The sequence below is a fragment of the Falco peregrinus genome, chromosome 13 (genome assembly GCF_023634155.1).
Source record: "Falco peregrinus isolate bFalPer1 chromosome 13, bFalPer1.pri, whole genome shotgun sequence".
Lineage (NCBI taxonomy): Eukaryota > Metazoa > Chordata > Aves > Falconiformes > Falconidae > Falco > Falco peregrinus.
The window spans coordinates 7373830-7396862 of NC_073733.1; the positions used below are offsets into that span (position 1 = coordinate 7373830).

The following is a 23033-nucleotide window of genomic DNA, read 5'->3' on the forward strand; positions in this document are numbered from 1 at the left end:
AAGTAGATATTTTTAATAGTTGCATGCTTACCAAATTTCTAGTTTGTTATAAAAATCTGAATGAAAATCAAGTAGGATAGTGTTGAACAGACTTGGTTTTCCATATCTAAAAAGTTGTTCTTGTCCTTGTCGATTTCTTTTTCTTCATTTGTGTGCACTTGAAATATATGTAGTTTGTCAGTGGTTTTTTTTCCCTACTTTTTGTGGGAAGGAATAGATATATTCATTTTAGGAGAAATTAAATGTTTTTTTAAAAGGCATGTGAAGACTGACATTTTAAATAAATGCTAAAAATAGGTTTCACTAGCTTATGCAGCTTGTCTGTGATGCCACCTACTGGTTTTTATAATTTACGTCTATCTTAGTGTAACAATGTGTGTGTGCCATTTTACTATTGAGAGGTCTTAAGTCCCCTGTCTGCCTTTAAAATAATGCATTAGACTTATTTTAAGAAAAATCTTTTTCAAACAGAAACTACTTTGAATAAATAGAGGAAGTAGGGAAAAGAGTATTTTCTTCTAAACTTCTAAGATTACCAAATGTTAGTGTTCAAAAATAAAGTGAAAAAAATACGCTTTAAAGTATTGAAAACAATAGTTTCTTTTTCTTTGTAAGTTAGACTGCTGTTTTGTGTGTAGAACATTACAAAAAATGTTTTGCAGTGATCTATTCTAGGATAACCTTTCTAGGTTTTTAAACTTCTGCATTGGGTTTGAGAGAAGTCAAAGCTGAGGTGCACATGCTATTGGGGTAGCATGTGTTAATGTTTGATCTTTAGTTACTGTAGGAAAATGTAATTTGTTGGCTGCTTGAGAAAGTGTAGCTTCCTCTTTGGGCTGGTGCTGATCTTTACACAGGGAGTTCTGCTGTGGTAGAGAAGTGGAGGCATTTACTGGAGGATTTTGTCCTTCTCCACTAGATACTCTTTTAAATTACATCGAAATGTTATGTTATTTCATTACATATTAATAATTAGTACAGCACTTAACGTTAGTCAATAATTGACCCTCTGAATTATTAATTAACATAACTTTGTTATTAGTATCAGCAATAATATATATTATTAATTAATGTGAACTTACTTCATAATGAAGTGTTGTTTTGTGTAATGGATTAAGAATTTCCTAAGTGTACACATGTGAATTTGTGTGTTCACTAAGCACGAACTTTTTCCTTTTTAGGAATTCCGGGAAGACATGCCCTCCATCCTAGCTGATGTATTCTGTATATTAGGTAAGTTGGGTTTCCTTCCTTTCAGCATTGCCTCAGATATGGAGAAATACATGCTTACTTCTTCAGGAAACTTCATTAAATCTGTAAAGCATGAGTTCTGTTTACAAAGTATGTGTTGATTCTTCCTCGGTGTATCTGTATCTCAGTTGTTAATGTGTTTTCATTCTGCTTTGTTCTGTTATAGTTTCCAGAAACTTAGCTATTAAAGGCAGTGGAAACTGATCTGTCAAGAATAGTTAAAGGAGCTAGCTTTTAAGAATGTTGGGTGTTAGCTAATGGAACTGGTGACTTAGTGTTGTTATCATTCTTTTAAGTGCTTTAAATCAAAGTTGATGTCCTGGTAGGGACATCCTCTGTTCTGTTCTCAGAATGTGTTCTGTAAATATTTGTATCTGTACTGTCACTCTTAGTGAAATGAAGCTTGTGCTAATTGTCCAGAAATCTAAAGGCAAACAGTATCATTTTCCAAGTCACTGTCTGCCAGCTGAGCAGGTTTTAAAGATATGTACTTATTCTGGTATTAACTTTGGGATTTTTATGTTGTGATGTCTTCATCATGGAGCCTGGTTTGTTCTGTATACTGAAAGAGTGTGGCATCTTCTGTGCTGTGGCTGCCTGTGCAGAGAGGCACCTCGTTAAGTTTCCATATGCAGCCTCAGTTCTGTAACATGTAAAAGATTAATTTTGACTTTGTTTTATTCATAATGTTTCGTTCTGTGTACTTCTATCATCTTTTTGTAATGATTTGTTTTTATAATGTAGTATTACATCGATACCCTTTTGGTTTTGAGCTGGGTTAGAAAACTTTGATTAGTTGTTTCAACTACTTGAATAACTGAAACTAGTTATTTGTCTGCCTCTTTTTCCATATTTTTTTTCCCCCTCCTTCCCTTCAAATTAGTATGTACCAAATGCCATGCCTCCACTAGCAGCAGAGCAATAAATATATGGCTAAGAAGCTATGTTTCAGACTCTGGGACAAAGGACATTTGAAAACTTCTTGCTTGTTTTTAATGAGTTTTCTCTTGACACTTTTTCCCTCTAACCGGTAATTGCTACTGTCGGGACTTTTTTTTTCCCCCCTAATGTCGTCAACTTAGCTAATGTGCTTCAATGTGTGAGAATTTTTATTTACCCACTTTATCCCTTCATCCACATCCCTAGACTGATTTTTTTTCTGCAGATTCTTTGGCTGAGAGGCTTGGCTGCTAGGGTCCAGACTGATGTGACAAGTCTGCCTCCACTGTCGTCCTCCTGCAGCATTGTTTTTCAGTCTGTTTTGAGGCTGCTTTCTCAAGAGTTTTGTTGTTCATGTTTTCTCTGTGGGTCTAGTCTTTCTGTTGGTTTGTGAGATTTTTTTTTTTTTTGGGTGTGGATGTATTTTTTCATGATGTCTGTTTGCCTTGCATTCTTCTATTGAATTTTGCACTCCTTCTGCAGATCCTTGCTTCCTGTAACATGCTTTTTAAAACTACTTTAGACAGGTGTGCTTCCTTGGCCATTGTTTTATGGCTTGTCTTCTCATAGGAGTGGATTTGTGAATTGCATTTGATAGTTGACAATGCAAAAGAAAAGAATGGAAATCCAGAGTTATAGATAGTAAAAGACTGCAGACCAGGCGGTACATGGTAGTTACTCTGAAGACACGGAGGAAGAGACTAGAACATTACATTAAGGCTAGGATTATTTTCAGCAATTCATACTTCACTTCATGCTTAGTGGTTCTGAATGCTTGCTGTAAGCCTTATTGTGACAGAGAAGGGCAAGAAAGAAATGTTATGGCATTCTTCTGATTTCTGTTTTACCTTTTCAATGAGTTTGGTGGATGTGGCTAAGTTGTCATGAAAATACAACATGGACCTTAAGGTAGATGATTAGGTGGAAAGTGACAAGAAGCTAGACAAGCTGCTTTGTTTGCATTGTGTTCTCAATAGCATTTATCTGAATACTTAGAAAAAGAAGAAACTTAGAAATTCCACAAGTAAATGATTTCTTTTTCCCCTTTTTTTCATCTTCTTTTATACTAGATATTGAGACAAGTTGTTTAGAAGAGAAAAGTAAGAGGGATCATTTTACCCAACTGGTATTAGCCTGTTTGGTAAGTTGCACCTAGAAAGTCTTTTGGTAAAAGTATATGTCAAAATCTGACAAAAATCAGCGAGTTTGAAGCTTGCTTTTTTTTTTTCTTTTGCAAAAAAAGGATATTAGAATGTTTGAATAAATTCCCAAATAATTTAAGAATGCATCTTCAAAGTGTTGTGGTAGAGTAATATAGTTGCCTCTTGAATGATTTGAAGAGTTTTGAGGGAACTTAAATTTTTCCCACTGTCAGTTTAACAGAACTTTCGCCTCCACAGTATGTTTTGAGTTGGACTTCTTCTTTATGCAGCCTTCTCTGTCTTTAGAAGTGGCATTTCTAACCACATGGAATAAGTGTGATTAGTAGGATAATTCAGCATTATTTTCATAATAAGGCTTTTCTCCCAGAATATGGGAGATAATGGGTATAAGCTTTGTAAGTATGCAGTTCTTCGTAATATTACTAGATGCTATGCAACATATACTTTGTAACCAGCAATTAGATTCTAGGACATGTTTCTTCAAGGTGCTCTTGCATATAAAATCTACCACTGTAAAATTCCAATTACAGTTAAATAGCTTCTTGCTTTTGTCCACTTCTATGTTTGAAGCAGAATGCATTTAGTATCATGGTATATCATGATATTTGAATGTTTTTTTTCTATTCAGAATCATGTAGCCTAATTGACAAATTTGCTGTGCTTTTGGTGTTTTTTAGTATCTTGTATCTGACACTGTTCTAAAGGAGCGTTTAGATCCAGAGACCCTGGAGTCATTAGGACTTATCAAGCAGTCTCAACAATTCAATCAGAAATCTGTTAAAATAAAGACAAAACTGTTGTAAGTATTGGGGCAGGGGTTGTTTGGGGAGTGGGTGAGAAGGGGCAATGGTATTTAGTCTGGTAACAATGTTTTCTAATAGTGTGTAATGTTTATTTCAATAAAATACTAGATTTTCTTTGGGAAATATGTTTTGTCACACTTGAACTTGTTGACAAAAGAACCTCGTTAGCTCTCTTGGTTTTCAAACTCTTGAGAAACAACATCTTTTTTGATGTGACCTATTTCTATGGTTCTTGCTTGCAGTGATTCCATATCTGCAGATTAAATAATTAATACTTAAGTTCACATTTGTCACAAAATTATCAAGTATAAGAAAATTAATTGTTGCTGTTGCATCAGTTAAGCAGAGGCATTTGTTTTCATAAATAAGCAAATGTTATGATAGTTTAGGCAACACAGGATATATTTTTGTGATGTGTGTTTAGTTTTTGTCTCTGCATCCAGTGTTTTAGTCTCAATCTCAAAGAACACCACTAGAAACTAGAATAGGTCTGTAAGCACAGACTTTTACAGGGCGGTTCTCCAGCACAGTGTGCAACATCAAGCTTTACTGTTACGTATAAGCATAATCTTGCTATTAAATGGTCTGCATTTGAAAGAAAAGAAGAGCTGGATTTGTTTGGAGAACACTTGCTACCTTGCAGGTATTCATTGTGCTGCATTCTATACTTTTTGCAATAGCTCAGTTAAATTACAGATTGTTAAAAATCTGTGCAAAATCAGAATTTTATATAAAAAATTTAATACTGATAAAGGCATAAATAAGCTTCACTGTACATTTGTGTAATGCATTAGTGTTTAATTTCTGTGTGTTTGCAGTTATAAGCAACAGAAGTTTAACTTGTTACGAGAGGAGAATGAAGGTTATGCGAAACTCATTGCAGAACTGGGGCAAGACTTATCTGGAAATATCACTAGTGATTTAATCCTTGAAAATATCAAATCTTTAATAGGTAAGGAATTTGTGTAAGGAATATGGGCACTGGTTTTCCTACATGGTCTTACGAGTGCAAATGGTGATTTCAGACTATTGCTTGAGATCATCTGTGGATCCAATAATGTGCCATGAGGGTGTGTAGTGCAATTGTAACATGTTGGTATATCACCTTGCATAGAATTATGACACTTGGAAGTTCCTATTCCTGTGCATAATTAATTTGGGGAATGCTGTGTAGTTAATTTAGATACTGAATTTATGGTATTGCTCAAATATGCACACTGTGATTTTGATTCATTTCAGCAGTATTTTTTGAGGGTGTGCTTCTCATCTCTTAGCAGGCAGATTGGAGTGTAACAAAGTAATACTTTTTGCTGTTTTAAAGTACTCAGTTCAATGCATGAATATTCTTTTAGTCTTAAAGAAGTTGAATAAGTGATTCCTTATGAAAAGAAATGAGAAATAGTAAATATTCTTCCTATATCTACTTTGTAATTTGTCCATGTTTGAGTCTTGGGGGGAGTGTCACAATCAAAGTGCAAAGTATGTTAAAAATGGGAAATATCTGTAATTCCCCATGTTTTACACTCCATTTTTGAATGGAATTTTATACAATAGATTAATGTTTGCACCGGTGCCTGTTTCATATGGTGCCAGTGCAGTAATGGTCAAAAGGCTATGCTGCTATTTTATAAAAGGTAATTTTTTTTCATCTGTTTCTTCACTTGTTTTCACAGAGTTTTGCCTGAGACAGTCAAATCCCTGTAATAATACTACTTGTTTCAGAACAGAGCTAGAGAAGAGGATGTTTTTGCTAGTTATTACAGGAAAAAATACATCAGTTTGACAAACTTTATGACAAAACATTCTTCCATCTTCTGGAATTTTAGGAATTGCAAAGACTTCCTATAAATTGTCAATTCTTTTAACGCACTGACTTGCAGTAGGTCCTGGTGTAGTGGAAATAGCTTTTGGGAAGGAAAGACTGATGCATTTATATACCTGTATAGTGAATGTGCCTGGATAAAATTTCTCATGGCGCAGTGAAGAAAATAGTCTAGGTCTGGATTCTTTTGATATAGGTAAAAGTTCTCTCTCGAGCATGTCTCCTGGAGTTCTCGGGGAAAAATGTATATAATAAGATAATACAGGTGAAATTACAACATTGGCTTACCTGATCTATATTTTTGTTCTTGCTCCCCTCAAAATAAACAAACTGTTCTCCCTAATGCTAGCAATAATACTGAATTGACAGGACAGTACGACATGGATTATGGTCTAGCTTAAACCAGAACAGTCTTTGGGTGTAAAATCGTTTATAGCTGTCTGATTTGTGTGACTGCATGAATACGTGTGCCACCAGAAGGGGAGAGGAAGCAGCCCATGCCTTTTGCTGGCAGCGTGGTATTAGTGAGTGTGGGTTTTTACTAATTAAATGTTTGCCTTCAGGTGGTAATTTCTAGTTTTTCTGTAATCTGAATTGAAAATTCTATTTAGTATCTTTGCCTAGTTCAGTATTTGGCACAAGTCAAGGTGATCGATGCTGTATTTACAGATGATCCAGATTACTGTGCTGTACATAAATCCAGGTTCAATTTGAACTGAAAAGAATTAACTTTAAAAACTAATGCATTGTGGTTTAGTAACAGAATGGGGATTAAAAACAGTAATGCTAAGCTTTTCTACTCTGTTGTTCTCTACCTAGGATGTTTTAACCTTGATCCTAACAGAGTTTTGGATATTATCCTAGAAGTCTATGAGTGCAGGCCTGAATATGATGACTTCTTTGTACCACTGATAGAGTCTTACATGTACATGTGTGAACCTCAAACTCTATGCCATATCCTTGGGTTCAAATTCAAATTTTATCAGGTAAAGTATTTCCATTCTTTTGTTCTTGGTGTTTGGTTGTACTCAGTGTTGAACTGCAGCCAGTGATAACAGTTTTTTGCTGTAATTTTTTTTTTGTACTTAGAAGTAGTTTTAAAGTTGTGAAATTCTAGTATTGAAAGCAGTAATTTCATTATTTGAGTGGAAGTCTCTAATGTATTTTAGAGGAGAACGCTTAGCATTCTCCAAGACAGCTGCAAACAATCTTGATACGTGCCATTTGAACTCGCATAGTTATGTAAGGACTGGAATTAACAGAGATTGTACCTTATAAACAAAAGACTTGTCCCCACTAGTGAAGAGCATGTTTGCAAGGGAGTCATGATATATCGAATAGTCAAGTTTTTTTTAAATGTATGGTTAGGAATTGTATACAAGCACCGCAAGGTGTGCAGATAGTTGAATGGGTTTTTTTCTGAAAATTCTGGTTGTGTATTGTGGTAAAGTCTAGTGGCTTTGGAGTAGTAGCAGTTAAATGGCATGGTAACAAGGAGAACTGTGGGTTAGTATGTTGCATCTGAACTTTGAGTAGTTTCTTCTCTGTTTCATGACCTTCTGCAGTGGTCTGCTTTTTTCTTAAATTTACAATCTTGTCCTGTTCAGGATCCAAGTGGTGAGACGCCTTCTTCCTTATACAGAGTTGCTGCTGTCCTTTTGCAACATAATCTCATAGATTTGGAGGATCTTTATGTTCATGTAAGTGACAGTCCTACTCTGTCAGGTGCCAAAACTAAGAAAATTTTAAAAAGCCAGGTTTTTTTTACCTTATTCCTAAAGCTGCGGATTTGGGACATCTGTGTCATACCTGTATATATATATGTGTTTAATTTCCGGTGCTTTCTAATGCTACGTACTCAAATAAACACACACTGAAATACGAATGCTGATACACTTTCTTCAAATTATCTGTGTAGCATCCTTCAGATTGCTTACCTTCTGTCTGAATAGGAGGTAGGAGGTAAATGCCTAAGTATGCTTTAAATGCCTGAGTAACCTTGCTTAAGACCTAGACCCTTTGAGTGTTTTGCTTTACAAGATCAAATTTTGCAAAAAGTGGTAGGGCAGTTGGCTCCTAACGTTCTTTGTTTAGTTTAATAGTAGGATTGGGGTTTTTTTTAACTCTTACATGTTCCTGATTAGGCCTCTCATTCCATCTACAATCTGAGCATTTGTTAGGTTGAAAGAGGAAATGAGTTAACATGTTCAAATTTAGTCAGACACTCTTATCCTTTCCAGTCTGACAGTCTTACTGACCAACATAGAAGTTTGACAGATAGTAAACAGAATGTTACAGTTATCAACATAATTTTACATTATACTTGAATTCTTAATTTCATAATACCTATTAAGACTCAGCTATTCCACTGAAATGAAGGAAATGAGCTCTAGTTACAGCTATGGAAACTTTGGAATGTAGTCCTGCCATTAATTTGTGTGGCAGTTAATAGCATTAATCACAATCTGACTTGTCAGTAACTGTCTCTGACTTCGTGTGAGTATTTTGGCTTAAAATGCGTTGGGCGGAGCATGAGTAGGAGTGCATGTCTCGGATAATTAGTGTGGAGGGAAGAATGCGTGATAGTAATGCAAGTTTGTTAGGGAATGTTTGTAAGCTTACAAAACAAATGCTCAGGCTCAGAGTTACAGTGGCCTGTGCAATTCCAGCTCAGACCTGTGTAAGTGTGGGCGTGTTTTCTGACAGCCTCACAGCTAGAATGGTCCCTGCATTCATTTATACTATATGATATATATAATATATGAACACCAACATGTTCACCGTCGTCATGTTGATTCTCGGTCTCATTTTTAATCTACTTCATTCTAGAATCTCTCTACCAGTCTGTCTTTGCATGTTTGGGACTGATTTTTTTCCTTTTTTCAGTTCAGGCTTAATTGCACTTGCTATGGGGGTTTCAAGAAAATAATTAGCATGTAGGTGTTGAGTCGTAACTGGTATATATTGTGTGGTTCCTGTACAATGGCAGCTGTCAGGATTATCATTCATATCAAGAGTGTTCTCCCCACCTCTGCCTTCCCGTCCCCTTCCAAGCCTGTAAAAACTGTTTTCTATTTGTGTATGTATACAAACAAAGCCATATGTAATGTTTTGTGTCCTGAAGATATGATTTACCCTTGACATTCCGCACTAGGTATTTCTTGGTGAATCTTAGTAGGTTACTGTGTTTTCAAAGGAGAATATTGTAGCTCTTTAAACCTTTTACCTTTCCAAGTGGGATTCTTCCCCACGCTTCTGTGAAATTGAGGAATTCTTCTGTCTTTTCTCTGAAGAAGATGACGCAGTCTCTCCTTCTACTGTCAGTTTGGGAGGAGAAGAAACAGTAAAAATCTTCCCTTGTTAAAAACAGTGGAAGAAAGGATTACTGTATCAGAGTTCATGATTCTACAATAAGTTTTGATTACTTATAGTTGAAGTTTGAGCATGGTTTTAGGAATCAAATGGAAGTTTGGCTTTTTAAGAAAAACAGCTGTTCTTCTGTCTCCCAACTTGACCTTTTAATTTTTGTGTATGGTTATGTTCCTTATCCTGATCATTCTTAAGCACAAGACTACGCTGAGGTTTTATCATACTAGGTATCTCTTAATCTAAGATGTTTTTTAAGTAACAGATGTTACACGTGTTTAACCCACATTGCTGATAAATAGGAAATTTGGTAAGCTTTAAACATGGTATTCCTTTAAAATAAAGATGCAGTCAAAATGTGTGTCTTAAGTAGGTGACCTGGTTTTCCTTGGTGATGGAATTTTTTTCCCCCTTTAGATGATCGAGTGAAAGTTTGTGCTTTTGTATATTCACATTTGGTTTAAGGCACTGAATTTTGTAAATGTTATCATCAAGTATGTGCATGTTGTCACCATATAGTTATAGCTGAATGATAAATTGGAGAGGGGAAGGGGAGCTTATACAACTAATGGTTGTGAGGAAGTAGAATACTATTGTTTCTTAGGAGTCCTTGATTTCAGAATAGTCTGTTAATAGTATACTTCCTTGTTGGGATGATTGCAGCAAGGAAAAGAACCTTTCAGGGAATAAGGTTATCTGATTAGTAACAAGGAAGGACAAGCTTCTGCTTCAAACTCTAGTGATCAAAAGTAGCAGTAGGTCACTTTAATGTTCAGATGTAATGTGTGTTCTGGTGGGTTGTTTTTTTTTGTTTTTTTTTGTTTTTTTAGCTGCTTCCTGGGGATAATGCCATCATTGAGGAACACAAGCGAGAGATCGTGGAAGCTAAGCAAATTGTCAGAAAACTTACGATGGTAGTCTTATCATCTGAAAAGACTGAGGAAAAGGAGAAGGAAAAAGAAAAAGAGGAGGAGAAAACTGAGAAGGTGTGTGTCTTGTCAATAGCTTCCTTTCCAATACAATGATTTTAAATTACTTCAAACATAGTAGCTGTTATGGAAACATCTTTATATTTCAAAGACAGGTGTGTACTTCTTGGAAGGCTTGTCTCTGCCCTCTGATGCAGTTACCTTGAATGTGCAAAAATGCATGGTTTGGGCTTTTGGATTTCTCTAGATTTGGTGTGCTTGATTCAGTGGCTAATTAATTTCTTTCCTCCCTTTGTACTGTGTCAACTCCACTAAGTATGTCCCAGCATTCATATACTCTACAGTCTTTAATAACTGTGTTTTCTAGGACCTGAGATAGTATATCCTAGTTGATTTCTTAAAAATAAGGGCATTACAAAGAGTTTATTCTTTATTTCTCCCAATTAAGAATTGGGATGTAAAGAATTGCCAGACCTATGAATGCTGTTATAATTATTCTGCATTGTAGAAAAAGGTTTTAACTGAACATATTAAATTGTAACTGCTGTGCTTTCCATTAGACCTGCATCTTATACATGTAAATGTAGACTCTTAAGGTGCTATGATGTCAGATATTGCTTATGATGCCCTAGGTCTAATTTATTTCAGTGTGTCCAAGCTTTACTTTAAAAACAGAATTACTTAATCTCTTAGCAGCCTTTCTGTTGTCATCTTTGAGTGTCTTAAGTACTGCTTAAATGTCTTGCTTAAAGGAAAATAAAATAAAAGCTTGATATTTGCATTTTACAAGTGGTGTACTGGCAAGGGGGGAGCGGTCCATCAGTCTTGGCAGTTTCTGCTGTTAATTTTCTGTATCCTCCTGGATTCATTATATCAATCTGTTTTGTCTACTTACCCCTGTTTGTTCTACCCCACCTTGATTCTGTACATCTCTGACCTTCCTTCCTTCTTTTTTTCATTTTTCTTATCTAGCTTGAAAAATTAATTATGTTTTCTTCCCTCAGGCAGTTGATGTAGGCACTGCTTTCTGGCTCTCAACTGCAGCCGCATCTGCTACTTAAACTCATTCCTTTCACTAGCTTTAAGTTTCTAACCTCCCTGCCACTCATTATTTCAATATTCCTTTTGATTATACCACATTGCTTTGGTCTACCTTATCTGCAGTCAGATGAGGCTGCCTGGTATTATCTGAAGCGTGCATGTTACCACATTCTGATGGAAAACTAAACTCTTGATGGGACATGGGGAGTGTATATATTGCAAGTAGTGTTAGAAGAATTAAGTCTGTTTTTATGGCTAAGCTTTAGAATTAAGAACTAGGGAATTTTAAGCTCTAGCAGAAATGGCAACATTCTTCTGAAGGATTACGATGACAAATAACAAAGTCTGAGCCTGTGTGATGGGAAAATGGAGAGCTGTACTTAACAAGAACAGTTTCTGTGACCGCACACTGTTGCGGTGCGTGCTGTTTCTTGAAACTGTTTCTGTGTTAGCATCTTTGTATGTGATTAGCTGTGCAATTCATAGCAGTTAGCGGAGTAGCTATATGTGAAAGCCATTCAAGTGCTTTGTATCCTGTATGCCATTTTAATGTACAATTTTTGATATGGTACCATGGAATAAATGTCTTTCTTATCCATAAGGAAGACGGTGTTAAACAATTATTGATTCTAGCTTTTCTTTGAAATCCACAAAGTGCTTGTTTTGTGTGGTCAAAAATTAGCATTGTCTCATGACTAATATTAATTATTTAGTATTGGCAAGTGCATTATCTACTTCTGCCTTTTTAAGACCCATTTGGCATAACCACATAATAGGGAGATATTTGAGAAGTCAAGAACTCGGCAGTTTGACTAGATTTGTCAGCAGTTAGAGACTGGCTCTTCTCTGCCATGTAAGCTTTCTCTTGCTTACCTAAAGAGACCCAGTCAAGTGGCATGCATGTGTGAGCAGTGACCGCTTTGGACATGAAATAGCATAGTAACACATAAGGCCTAGAAAGACTTTATGAGTAGAAACACGGACTCTAATATAATTAGTAATCACCCAAAAACCCCAGATCACAAAAAAATTGGTATTTGGTATCAAACTTTAACTGCTACCTTCATATTAGTAACTGGTTTATGATTTTTTGGGGTAATAATATTATTTCTAATTTAAGAAGTCTATTGTATTGACTATGCATTTCAACCTTCCTGCGTATACTGCACAAGCAAAGTTTTTAAACACTTCAGTAAAGGATCAGCATACCCTGTTGTTAAGATAGTATATACTGACACAAAAAGACGACCGTTGGCATCAAAGGAACTTGAACTAGTTACATGGTAATACAACATTAAAAACATACATCTGCAAACAGAAATGCACACTAATCTTTCAGAGGCTCATCTTGTTCTGATGTGCAGATACATACTTTTCTCAAAGGAAAGGCTGAAATTTCATTACTACGTAAGTTCAACATGAATCTAGAATAGATCTGTGCCTTTTGTTTTCTGAAACTCTTCTGCATGTTGCTGTGTACTAGACTGTTTTCTGTTTTCAAAACAATTAGAAAAATAGTGTTATGAGGAAACTTTAAAAGGGAAAAAAATTATAAAATCTATGCAAACTGTAGAACCACAGAACCATCTGATTTCTAATTAGCTTTTGTTCTTGGTAGTGTGTCTTGTTTGCATGGTTTAAATAAAACTGGTTTTATGCCTTAAAATGCTTAAATGTTTTGTCTTACTTACAATCTTCCTTCCCTTGGTGTGAACGTAATCTAAGGCTTGTTATATACAGCTAGTTTGCAGTCACTATTCTTTGCTGTTGGTCATATATTAATAGACTTTTATCTTGGGGGTGAGGGTTAATCAATTTGTAACAACAAAATGTATCCATGCCGTGCCCATGCAAAAATGTTTCAAGGCATGATCTTAATCGTAAACTCCTATTTTCTTTTACGTATATATTGCAAAACGGGATGTTTGGAAAACTTCCTTAGACTTGCACTTAAAACTAGACTCTCCTAGTGCTGATGCAAAACTTAGGATACAGTCAAACTAAGATAGGTAAAGGTTCTGGGTTTATTTTGGTGTTGTGTTTAGTGGAGTTTTTCTTGTTTGTTTTGCAATAGGAATTTGTACTTTTAAATCCAGAGCAACACACAATGGAAAAGATTCTTAAATGCTCGCATTGTTCTTAAAATGTCATGTAAAGTAGTAAGCTGCAATGGATTGTGACTTCTGAAAAGTACATGATCAGATATATGTCAGACAACTTTATAAACTTATATTTTGAACTTTATTTTTAACTTCCTTTGGTCCAGATGTTGGACTCTATGTGGACTGGTTTATTATTGCTTTTGAAGTGTGCTTATTGTCTGAATGCCTAGCTGGATTTTATTTTACGTATTTTTTTCATTACATAGTTGAAATACTAGGTTTTTTCTCTAGCTGTGGATTACAACTGCAAACTGCTTAAGGAGAAATAATAAGACTACTTTATGAATACAATTTTTCATTGCTTGTTATCTTGCAGCCTCCTGATAATCAAAAGCTTGGTTTACTGGAAGCTTTATTAAAAATTGGTGATTGGCAGCATGCACAAAGTATTATGGATCAGATGCCTCCGTTTTATGCTACTTCACACAAGCCTATTGCAGTTGCCCTTTGCCAGCTTGTACACGTGACAATTGAACCTCTATACCGCAGGTAAAGTGAGAAGTAGAATTATGTTGGTACGTAGGGGGAGAGCTACTGTTTGTTTATAAGCATGAATTCATCGATAAGCCTAACTGTATTGATACATTTCTAAAATTATCACTTCTGTTTCATGTGAAATGCTGCACATCTTATTTTTCAGAGTTGGTGTACCTAAAGGAGCTAAAGGGTCACCAATTTCTTCTTTGCCAAACAAGAGAGCACCAAAACAAGCAGACAGCTTTGAGGACTTGAGAAAGGAAGCGTTCAGCATGCTTTGTTACCTTGGTCCTCATCTCTCCCATGATCCTATTTTATTTGCAAAAGTGGTGCGCCTTGGAAAAGCATTTATGAAAGAGGTGTGTATGACAGAACAGCTTGTCAAAACTTGAAAAATACCAGTTCTCCTGATGTCAAAAATTGCTCAAGTCTTACTAATTGTGTATATATTCAAATACTGAAACATAATACTTTGAGTAATGACAAATTTGGAGAATCTTAATTCTTGATCATTTTTATGATCAATAAACGAACATAACAAACATTTTTATGAGCAACTTACGGCACTTTAGGTTTATAACCAGGAATATTTAGTGGTAACTCATTTCTCATTATGGTCTTAATCTTTTAAAACATTATCTGTGTATGATATTTTTTTAGAAAAGGTATGTGTGATATTAAGTGCATGAAAGCTTTTACATTATTAAAGTGACAGTGTAGGCAATGTCTATGTTGTAGATAACCTAATACATGTCCAGTGCTTAAAATAGTACTTTTTATTCCACCTGTTAGGTTACTTGGGAAGTAAGGGGATGTTGCATCTTTTTAATTAGTGGGTTGCCCCCATGTTCTACCAGTTAAAATGCTGCACTTGAACTTGGGGCTGTGACAAATCTCTGGATGCCCCTAAGGCTGAGTTCAGTGTGGAAATAGAAAGCACCCTATAAAGCATTAAATCATCAACTTCAGAAATAAAATGGCCTCTTGAGATTTGTGGCTCTTTACCATGTATATATTGAAAGATTGGTAGTGTGAACTATCTTAAAAGGCTGCAAGTCACATTTATATTCTGAACTCCCTTGGAATGTACTCAGTAGCTCAGACTGAGGCTAAGGATTTCTTTTGCTGCTTTTCCAGCAATTTGCTATTTGTCTAGCAGCTTTTGTTTTATTTTCAAGTCAAAAATAGAAGGAGTTTAATTTTTTTTTTCTTTAAATACCACCTTAGAGAAACGTTGGAATTAATGGGTTTGGATGTAATTTTTGAATTATTATTATCAAAACCAAACACACACACATACCCCCCAACTTAAAAATCACTGGTTTTGTAACCTAGCTTATTATTTTAAATTAAAACTGAAAGTTGGAGAGGTTGGTTGATTGAAGTGGTAATGGAGGGAAGATTTTCACTTTTATAACCTTTTTTTCTTAAAAGTGTTTTTTTTATTCCAACTACAACAAACATTGGAATGTGCAAAATTTACATGCCACCTGAGGGGAGGAAGCTTTCATGTCCAGCTGCACTTGATGATGCAGAGCTGAGAACACAGATAATTCTTGGGATTGAAGGTCGTTTTGTCTAATTTAACAGATTTTGGCAAGCAAGTTTGCTCTCGATGGGTTCTAAGATGCAATGATAAAGTGACGGAACCTACGCTAAGTTTGGGTTCCAAGTAGTTGTTGTAGTAAAGTCACAGTAACTTCAAGCTTTTCCATCTTCCCCTACTTCCCTATCTTTGTAGGATATATAATTTCTCAGCATCTTGTCATCCATGTTGATGCAATTTCCCAATAGTTAATACTCTTGTTTTATAGCATGCTTCTGTCTTCTTGGCCTGTGAGATGGTTGATACTTGAGTGATATGCTATGTTGCAGTGACAATGTGGTTAGTTTGGAAATTATAATGTCAAGGGAGTAATTAACTTCACTGCTGTCAGCAGACTATTAGGACTACTTTGTAATTAAGTTCAAGTACTGAAGGTCTGTGAGAAAGCCCTTGTTTCTGTGGATATGTACTGTAGAATAGAGATTACTTGGTTATAGGAATATCTTGTGCAGTTTTACAGTAAATATATGAATATGATAGTTTATTGTGTTTCTGAGAAGAATGAGCAACATTTTAGCTATTTGCTCTAGGTTGGAACAATGAAGAAATTCGTCAGTGACAGAGTGGTTAAGGTAACACATAGGGAAAGTTATTTTTAATGCACTATTGCCATCAGCATGTTCTAGTTATGAAACTACATTTAACACACAGTAGAAATACTTATAACTGGAGGTAATTTGACTGTAAGTTAACCTGTACAGTAGTTTAAAAGTTAGATTACTAACACTGCACTGCAGCTTTTATGCTCAAGTGTACCTTCAAAATAATTGTGCACTTAACTGGTGTGATAGCTTAATATGCTTTCATGGTGAGTGGATCAAAAAGAGAGAAAAAGTAATTTTGTAATGAAGACTAAAAGCTTATGAGTGTATTGTTGTGAAAGATTGGGAAAATAATCTATGGCTGTTGATAATTGGGGTGAAAGTCCTGGGGTTGCTTTTTAGGTAGAAGGTGAATGCTTAGGGGATTTTTTTTTCTTCTCTCCAGTAAGAAAGTACAGTATTTCATGCATAATAGTAAGTTTCCTCAATATTTTAGTTATTACCTCTTTTTGAGCAACAGTGCACAAAGCCCTTATATATGCAAGTAATGCATTTCATTTATGCGTTTGAATTTCTGTTCAAAAATATTCTAATGCTGACAAATCTGGAAAATTAAACATTTACTAGGCATGTGGCCCTTCAGGTTTATGCTTTTGCTGAGGTAGCCTTGTTTTGAAACTGTTACATTAATTACTCTACAATTAACATGATTGTTTTTGTTACAGTTTCAGTCTGATGGAAGCAAACAGGAAGATAAAGAGAAAATGGTGAGTTTACTTTGGAGGAAGAGGTTCTCATGGGAGATGGTAATTGAGAGCAAATGTTTCGTAACCGTAGAACTGTTCTCTCTCTGTACAGTCTTGTGTTCCTCAAGCCTTTTAGTCCAGTGCATTCTGCTTCCTATTTTCTCAGAATCAGCTAGAATACCTCCAGCTATATATTCTATAAATACACTTTTCATGGTGGCACCATGTTTCTTAAGGATTATTTACTGGGGAAAAGCATAGAGAAAAAGAGAAATCAGAAATGGGGGAAGTGTTTATAGTACTATGGCAACTCTTTCTTTATTAGCTAATTTCTTTTAAAATTTTATAATTTAGTGAATTATCAAGATTGATCACAGTGAAACCCAAGTATCCAGTTGAGATCTAACTTAGAAAAAAAAGGTTTTTTTAAATAAACAAGCGAGTTTTCAATACAAAGGATAAAAAATATGTGCGCAGTTTTCATTATTACTTACTACCCTTGTTTCTCATTTCGTCATGAGACTTTTCCTGACTTCCTGAATCATGGCAGGGAAAATTAGTCTCTTCTGGTTTGTTGGGGTTTTATGTGTGTTTTGGGGTTTTTTTAGTTGTTTGCTTTGTTTTGTGCATGGGTTTCGTTGTGTGGGTGTGGGTTTTTGTTGTTTTTGTGGTTTTTTTTTTTTTTTTGTTGTTGCTATGGTCATTCTGACATCCCTCAGTGGGAAAGAGAAATGTTTAAGAAGAGTGAGGATAGGATGCTGAAAACCTGAAAATGGGTTCTGTGCCTTGGGAGCATGTATAATGCCTTCAGGTTTTATTCTGGAATTTTGAAAATGGAAGTAGTGGCAAGGAATACCTTAATAGATTTTGGCAACTGCTTTTAGTGTAGTTTCTCCTGTTGCACTTTGTGTAAGTACACAGTATATCCATTTCTAAATGATAAATTTGGTTTGAAAATGAGTGCAACTTACTGAAAACTTTAGCTTTGCTCAAATATATAGGCAAAATATCAACAGTATATATGGTCCATAAATTATCTAATAAAAGATTAATTAGATATTTTTAAGTGCTGCTTAGATTTTTGTTGTTGTTTTTGTTTGGGGAGTCCTATTAACCTTGTGGCAAACTTGTATTTTATCAGTCTGCTAAGATGTGCGATTTGTGCTTGGCGTGCATAGCATTGCTTCTGATGTACTTACTTGATAGTTACCTCAAGTCTTTTTGTCTTAATCTCAGGAGATACTGTTCAGCTGTTTGTTGAGTATTACTGATCAAGTCTTACTTCCATCTCTCTCTCTGATGGACTGCAATGCATGCATGTCTGAAGAATTATGGGGAATGTTCAAAACTTTTCCATACCAGTACCGGTGAGTAGAACAACTTGCTTCCATTCTTTGGAACTGATCTCTCAAATTGACAGTCCTAAAAATAGTTTTCCTTTATAATCTTTCAAGGTACCGTCTTTATGGGCAATGGAAGAACGAAACGTACAATAGTCACCCACTTCTAGTGAAAGTTAAAGCTCAAACCATAGACAGAGCCAAATATATCATGAAGTAAGTAATCTCATATTTATCACCTGTGATACACTGTCACCAACTGAAGACAAAAACTTGATGAATACATTCCCTTTCTAATGACTCAGTAATTTCACTGATAATCTTTGTTCATGAAGTATTTAATGTACTGTGATTAGAAACTGTCAAATAAGTAAGGATAAAGACAAATTTCTCACCAACAATGGTATTTCATCTGTGAAAAATGTCCCATTAAATTATTTAAAACCTTTTCCATGGCTGTGCTATTGTTTGATGTATAGCTTTGCTCATGGAAATGTCAGTGTGCAACGTATTTTCTCTAGGTATGGAGACTCTTTTAATCCAGAGTCTCAAAAACCTTGTCACAGTTTCTGTAGGTTTGAAAGTAGGGCAGCAAGTTGAACTGAATGGGATGATTCATTCTCATCTTCTCACAACAATTTCAGATTTACCTCACATCTAATGTCTTTGTCATCTTTGTCAGGGATTTGGGTTCTCCATTTGCTGTTGCCAAAAGCAAATGCTATGGTTTTATAATATGGATAATTAGAACCTTTCTACATAGTCAAGACAGAATAATTGTTACTGGGTGGAAGACTTTGGATTTGCAGCTGTGAAAGCTAGAAACAATGACTTTGATTCTCTTCCAAGTTGCTGCGTAGCTAGCATAGACCATAAAATTTTACATCCCTTCTCCTGTACAGTGGATTTCAGTTGTGCAGATGAGCCACAATGCTGTCAGTTGTTGAGGTTGCTATGTGTGCAATTTACTTCTGTGTACAGATTTCAGGTTCCGCGTTAAGCTTGTGTGTTCAAGTAGAGAATGCTGTGGAAGTGTAACACAAAGAAATTACTACTGTTCTTCAATGAACAGAATGCAACAAATGCAAGATGAATGGTCTGTGGCTAAATTAAATCTGCAGGAGAGTAACAGCATCACGTACTGTTTTTATATGTGGTATAGGTCCCGCTGACAACTTCTGAAAACAGAATGTTCAGAACTGAAATCAGAATGCAGTCCAAAGTAATATAGGGGCACCTGGTTTGTTTGTACTATCTGCACGTTACAGGATTAAAAATTTCAGATTCCCATGGGAGTAATATTCCTATGCTTAGATTTCTTAAAAATGCATCTGCTAGTGAGAATTTAATCTCTGCAGCTAAATGGGTTTTTCTTCAATGGAACTAACCTGTCGTTTTCGTATTCTTTTAGCCTGTCTGTTGCAATAAAATATGTTCTGTTTTACAGGCGTTTAACTAAGGAAAATGTGAAACCCTCTGGAAGACAAATTGGGAAGCTCAGCCACAGCAATCCTACAATTTTATTTGATTATGTATGTAGTTACATGTATCTGAATACTCTTTCATCTTAACTTTGGAAATTAAAGTATAGGAAGGGATCTGCTGTCTTGGTGAGAGGGCAGTTACTTTTGATGTAAAACGTGGTAGTGCACAGGTCTGAGATAATAAATATGACGGTAGCTCTTGATTAACCACAGCTGCACAGAAAGTTACATCCACTTATTTATAGGAGCAGATTATTTAATTTGAGGTAACTCAGGTGGGCCTCAGAGGTACAAGGATGTACTGATCAGGCTATGCATAATGCAGATTCAGGTTAGGTCGCCCTGGGCGGTTGTATATGTATGTGATGAAGATATGTCAGGGTAGAAAACAAAGCTTCAAAGTCTGAAATACACATAGGAATTTGGGAATTATTTTTAAGATTACCTGCTGTTACAGAATGCTTGAGATGTGTACAAGTATGTTGGTGGACCTCCACCTTATTCACAAGTGTGATTTATTATTGATCTACTAGTTTTTAGATTTTGCCTGAAGAAATTAATACTGAAACACACACACATATAACGTATCAAAGTGAATGTTCTAAAATTTGATTAGTACAGTTCAGTTGTGTTCTTTCATGACATAGGGTTTTTTTTTAGTTTTTATTATTATAAGTAGAAACAAATTCTCTTAGAAAAATGAGTTAAATGTTTTTATGATTTTATTTTCTGATCATTGAAAAAAAAATACAGAATTATTTTGACATGTTAGAGACATGTTTCACTGTCTCTAAGGTACATAATAAATCAATGAGATTACCTATTACTTTGAAAGTGGTTTAAGACCTTCTCCTAAATTGACTTCAAAGCATGTTTTGTGTAGGTTTTGAAGACAGGTGTTAAAATGGTTTTAATTTACTATGTGAAAGGTAAGGAATTGCATTCCTGTTCAGCTGAGTGTCTTCTGTAACTTTCAGATTTTATCACAAATACAAAAATACGATAACTTAATAACTCCAGTTGTCGATTCACTGAAATACCTCACTTCGCTGAACTACGATGTCTTGGCATGTATCCTTTTATGTAACTCAATATGTCTGTTACTGAGATAGTTGCACCTGTAGCCAGATTAAATCTGTTGCCTGTGTTTTCTGTTCTTGCTGCTTTTTGCTAGACATTTTAGTGAAGTTTGTAAATACCTTTGTGCTCTAGTAGTTTACAGAACCCTCTATTTGTTGTTTCACACTATGAAAATTATACTTGCATTTTTAAAGGTGTTTTTACTACTTTCACCCTGTTCTTGAAGGCATAGCGATCTTGTAAATAGTGAGAACTATTTTAATGAAGTAAAACTGCTTTGTAAGTTACCATTTCTTTCATGATGTTATATTTTATATACCGTAACTATGTTAGTGGATTGCCTATATCATGCTTGCTCTACTTGCATATCATGTTCTTATATCACAAATTGTGGAGCTGGAAAAACGGGTCTGTGTAACTTGTTTTTACAAATTGAGGAAAAATACTCTCTTTAACTCCACTAAAGACTGTATCATTGAAGCTCTGGCAAACCCTGAGAAGGAGAGAATGAAGCATGATGACACTACAATCTCAAGCTGGCTGCAGAGTTAGTATTCCTGTTTTATTACTTTAATGTTTAAAATACTTCACCTTCCCTGTGGTCTACCATATTATTGTTCATTACGATCAATATTTCACTTGAATCTATCAGCTGATTTTTTTAAGGAAAACATAGAGCAGGCAAGTTTGATCAATAGGAAAATATATTTGTTCTTTGCCTTATAAAAATACATAAATTGCTAACATTTTGCATGTGCTTTGTTAAAGCTTTTTAATTATTAGTATTTCCCGAGGTGCAGTCACAGCCGTTTCTCCTTGCTTTAGGTCTGGCTAGCTTTTGTGGTGCAGTTTTCCGAAAATACCCCATTGAACTTGCTGGTCTACTTCAATATGTAGCCAACCAACTGAAAGCTGGGAAAAGGCAAGTCTTGCACAAGTGATCTTTATAAACTTCTATAATGTATTATTTGTTTGCTGATGTGCAGGCACTCAGTATAGTAGTTACCCTAGTGGTGGTAAAACTCCATTCATAATACCAGGAAGGTTAAGAAATCGAAAGAGCAGAAAGACTAATACCCTCTTCAATACATTATTTTTTTCTCTAATTGTATAGCTGTTGCATATTATTTTTGAAGTACTTGATTTTTCATCTGTGACTTATTTTAACACAGTTGTTTTAACAACTAACCGGACAGGGAAAAAGCCCTGCCAGTCTGTAGCATTGTCGTAGAAATCACCGTACTGTTATTTACAAAATAAGCATCCATGATAAAAAAGGGTATGACTTAGAGTTTTAGTTTTTTCTTTCTCATAATCTCTTCTCTGCAACAATGGCTCTTAACATTTTATATATTATTTTAAATACTTTGTCCTGTTTATTTAGTGGCACTTGAATAGCTTCTTGATACATCAATGTTAATCATAATTTTAAAAAAACAACTTAAAAGGTTTGCAATATGAATCTTCCTTTTTCTTTTGTCCTTCCATTGTCATGGCTCAGTAGCATTGTTTCACTTACTTAATTTTAGTGTGTTATTTTTGTCATATAGGTGAGTACCAACTTTTTTCCATTACGAATCCCTATATGCTTACTGAAAGACAGCTTACCAGTGGAGATAACGCAGCGTGTTATATTAGGGTATTTATGTTCAAGTCTAGTTTTTTCCCTTCCCTGCAATGTAGACACTCAGTCTCATGTGCTCCCCTGTCCCAAATTTGTTTTGTATTCTGATGATGGTACAATCACATTGAACTACCGAGGAAGGGTAAGTAATGTTTCTTGTCTTTCCCCAGAATTAAGTATTAAGACTTTAAAGTGTTTTGGGAGGAAAACCAATATTTTTAATATTCAGTTCAGTATTTGGGATTGTAGAAATAAAATGGATTTAGCACTATGACCAGTTAGTTCCATAGGACTGGAGTATTCAATTGAAGTATATGCTCGCATTGCATAGTTCCTAAACAGAAAACATACTTACGGTTGGAACAGCAAACAAAAATATAAACAATATAAATTATTTAAATATAAAACTTAGGTGTTTTATTTATGGTACAGTTTATGTCTGTTGAGGAAAAAGTCTTTGCCTTTACAGAATTCAGAGCAGGAAGTAAAGCCTAGTCTCTGTACAGGTTGACTATTGGAGTGTTTTTTATATTCTGTAATTTAAGTAAAAAATGTTTTCCATGTTTCAGATAACCTTTCCAGACTAATTTTGCCAGTCAATTTCTAAGGCTGTACTACTCTCAAAATTTTTAATAAAATTTTAAATATTCCATGTTCA

General features: G+C 35.1%; 1 protein-coding gene across 5 annotated transcripts in view; it reads left to right on the forward strand.

The window, feature by feature from the left end:
- Window positions 1–23033, forward strand: part of THOC2 (THO complex subunit 2) — a 55579-nt gene that overhangs the window by 9421 nt on the left and 23125 nt on the right. For 3 of the 5 annotated variants that reach the window (XR_008749639.1, XM_055817815.1, XM_055817817.1), the window contains exons 4-20: window positions 1182–1233; window positions 3261–3331; window positions 4031–4152; window positions 4975–5108; window positions 6798–6964; window positions 7586–7678; window positions 10175–10330; window positions 13793–13965; window positions 14117–14312; window positions 16090–16131; window positions 16827–16868; window positions 18084–18214; window positions 18302–18403; window positions 19635–19719; window positions 20649–20742; window positions 21218–21298; window positions 21577–21673. Coding sequence is in view for 3 of the 5 variants with exons in the window: in XM_055817815.1 (XP_055673790.1) it covers window positions 1182–1233; window positions 3261–3331; window positions 4031–4152; window positions 4975–5108; window positions 6798–6964; window positions 7586–7678; window positions 10175–10330; window positions 13793–13965; window positions 14117–14312; window positions 16090–16131; window positions 16827–16868; window positions 18084–18214; window positions 18302–18403; window positions 19635–19719; window positions 20649–20742; window positions 21218–21298; window positions 21577–21673 (1838 nt within the window). In the remaining 2 variants the exon portion in view is untranslated. The remainder of the gene's footprint in view (window positions 1–1181; window positions 1234–3260; window positions 3332–4030; window positions 4153–4974; window positions 5109–6797; window positions 6965–7585; window positions 7679–10174; window positions 10331–13792; window positions 13966–14116; window positions 14313–16089; window positions 16132–16826; window positions 16869–18083; window positions 18215–18301; window positions 18404–19634; window positions 19720–20648; window positions 20743–21217; window positions 21299–21576; window positions 21674–23033) is intronic. The other 2 variants (XR_008749640.1, XM_055817816.1) reach the window with 1 other exon arrangement.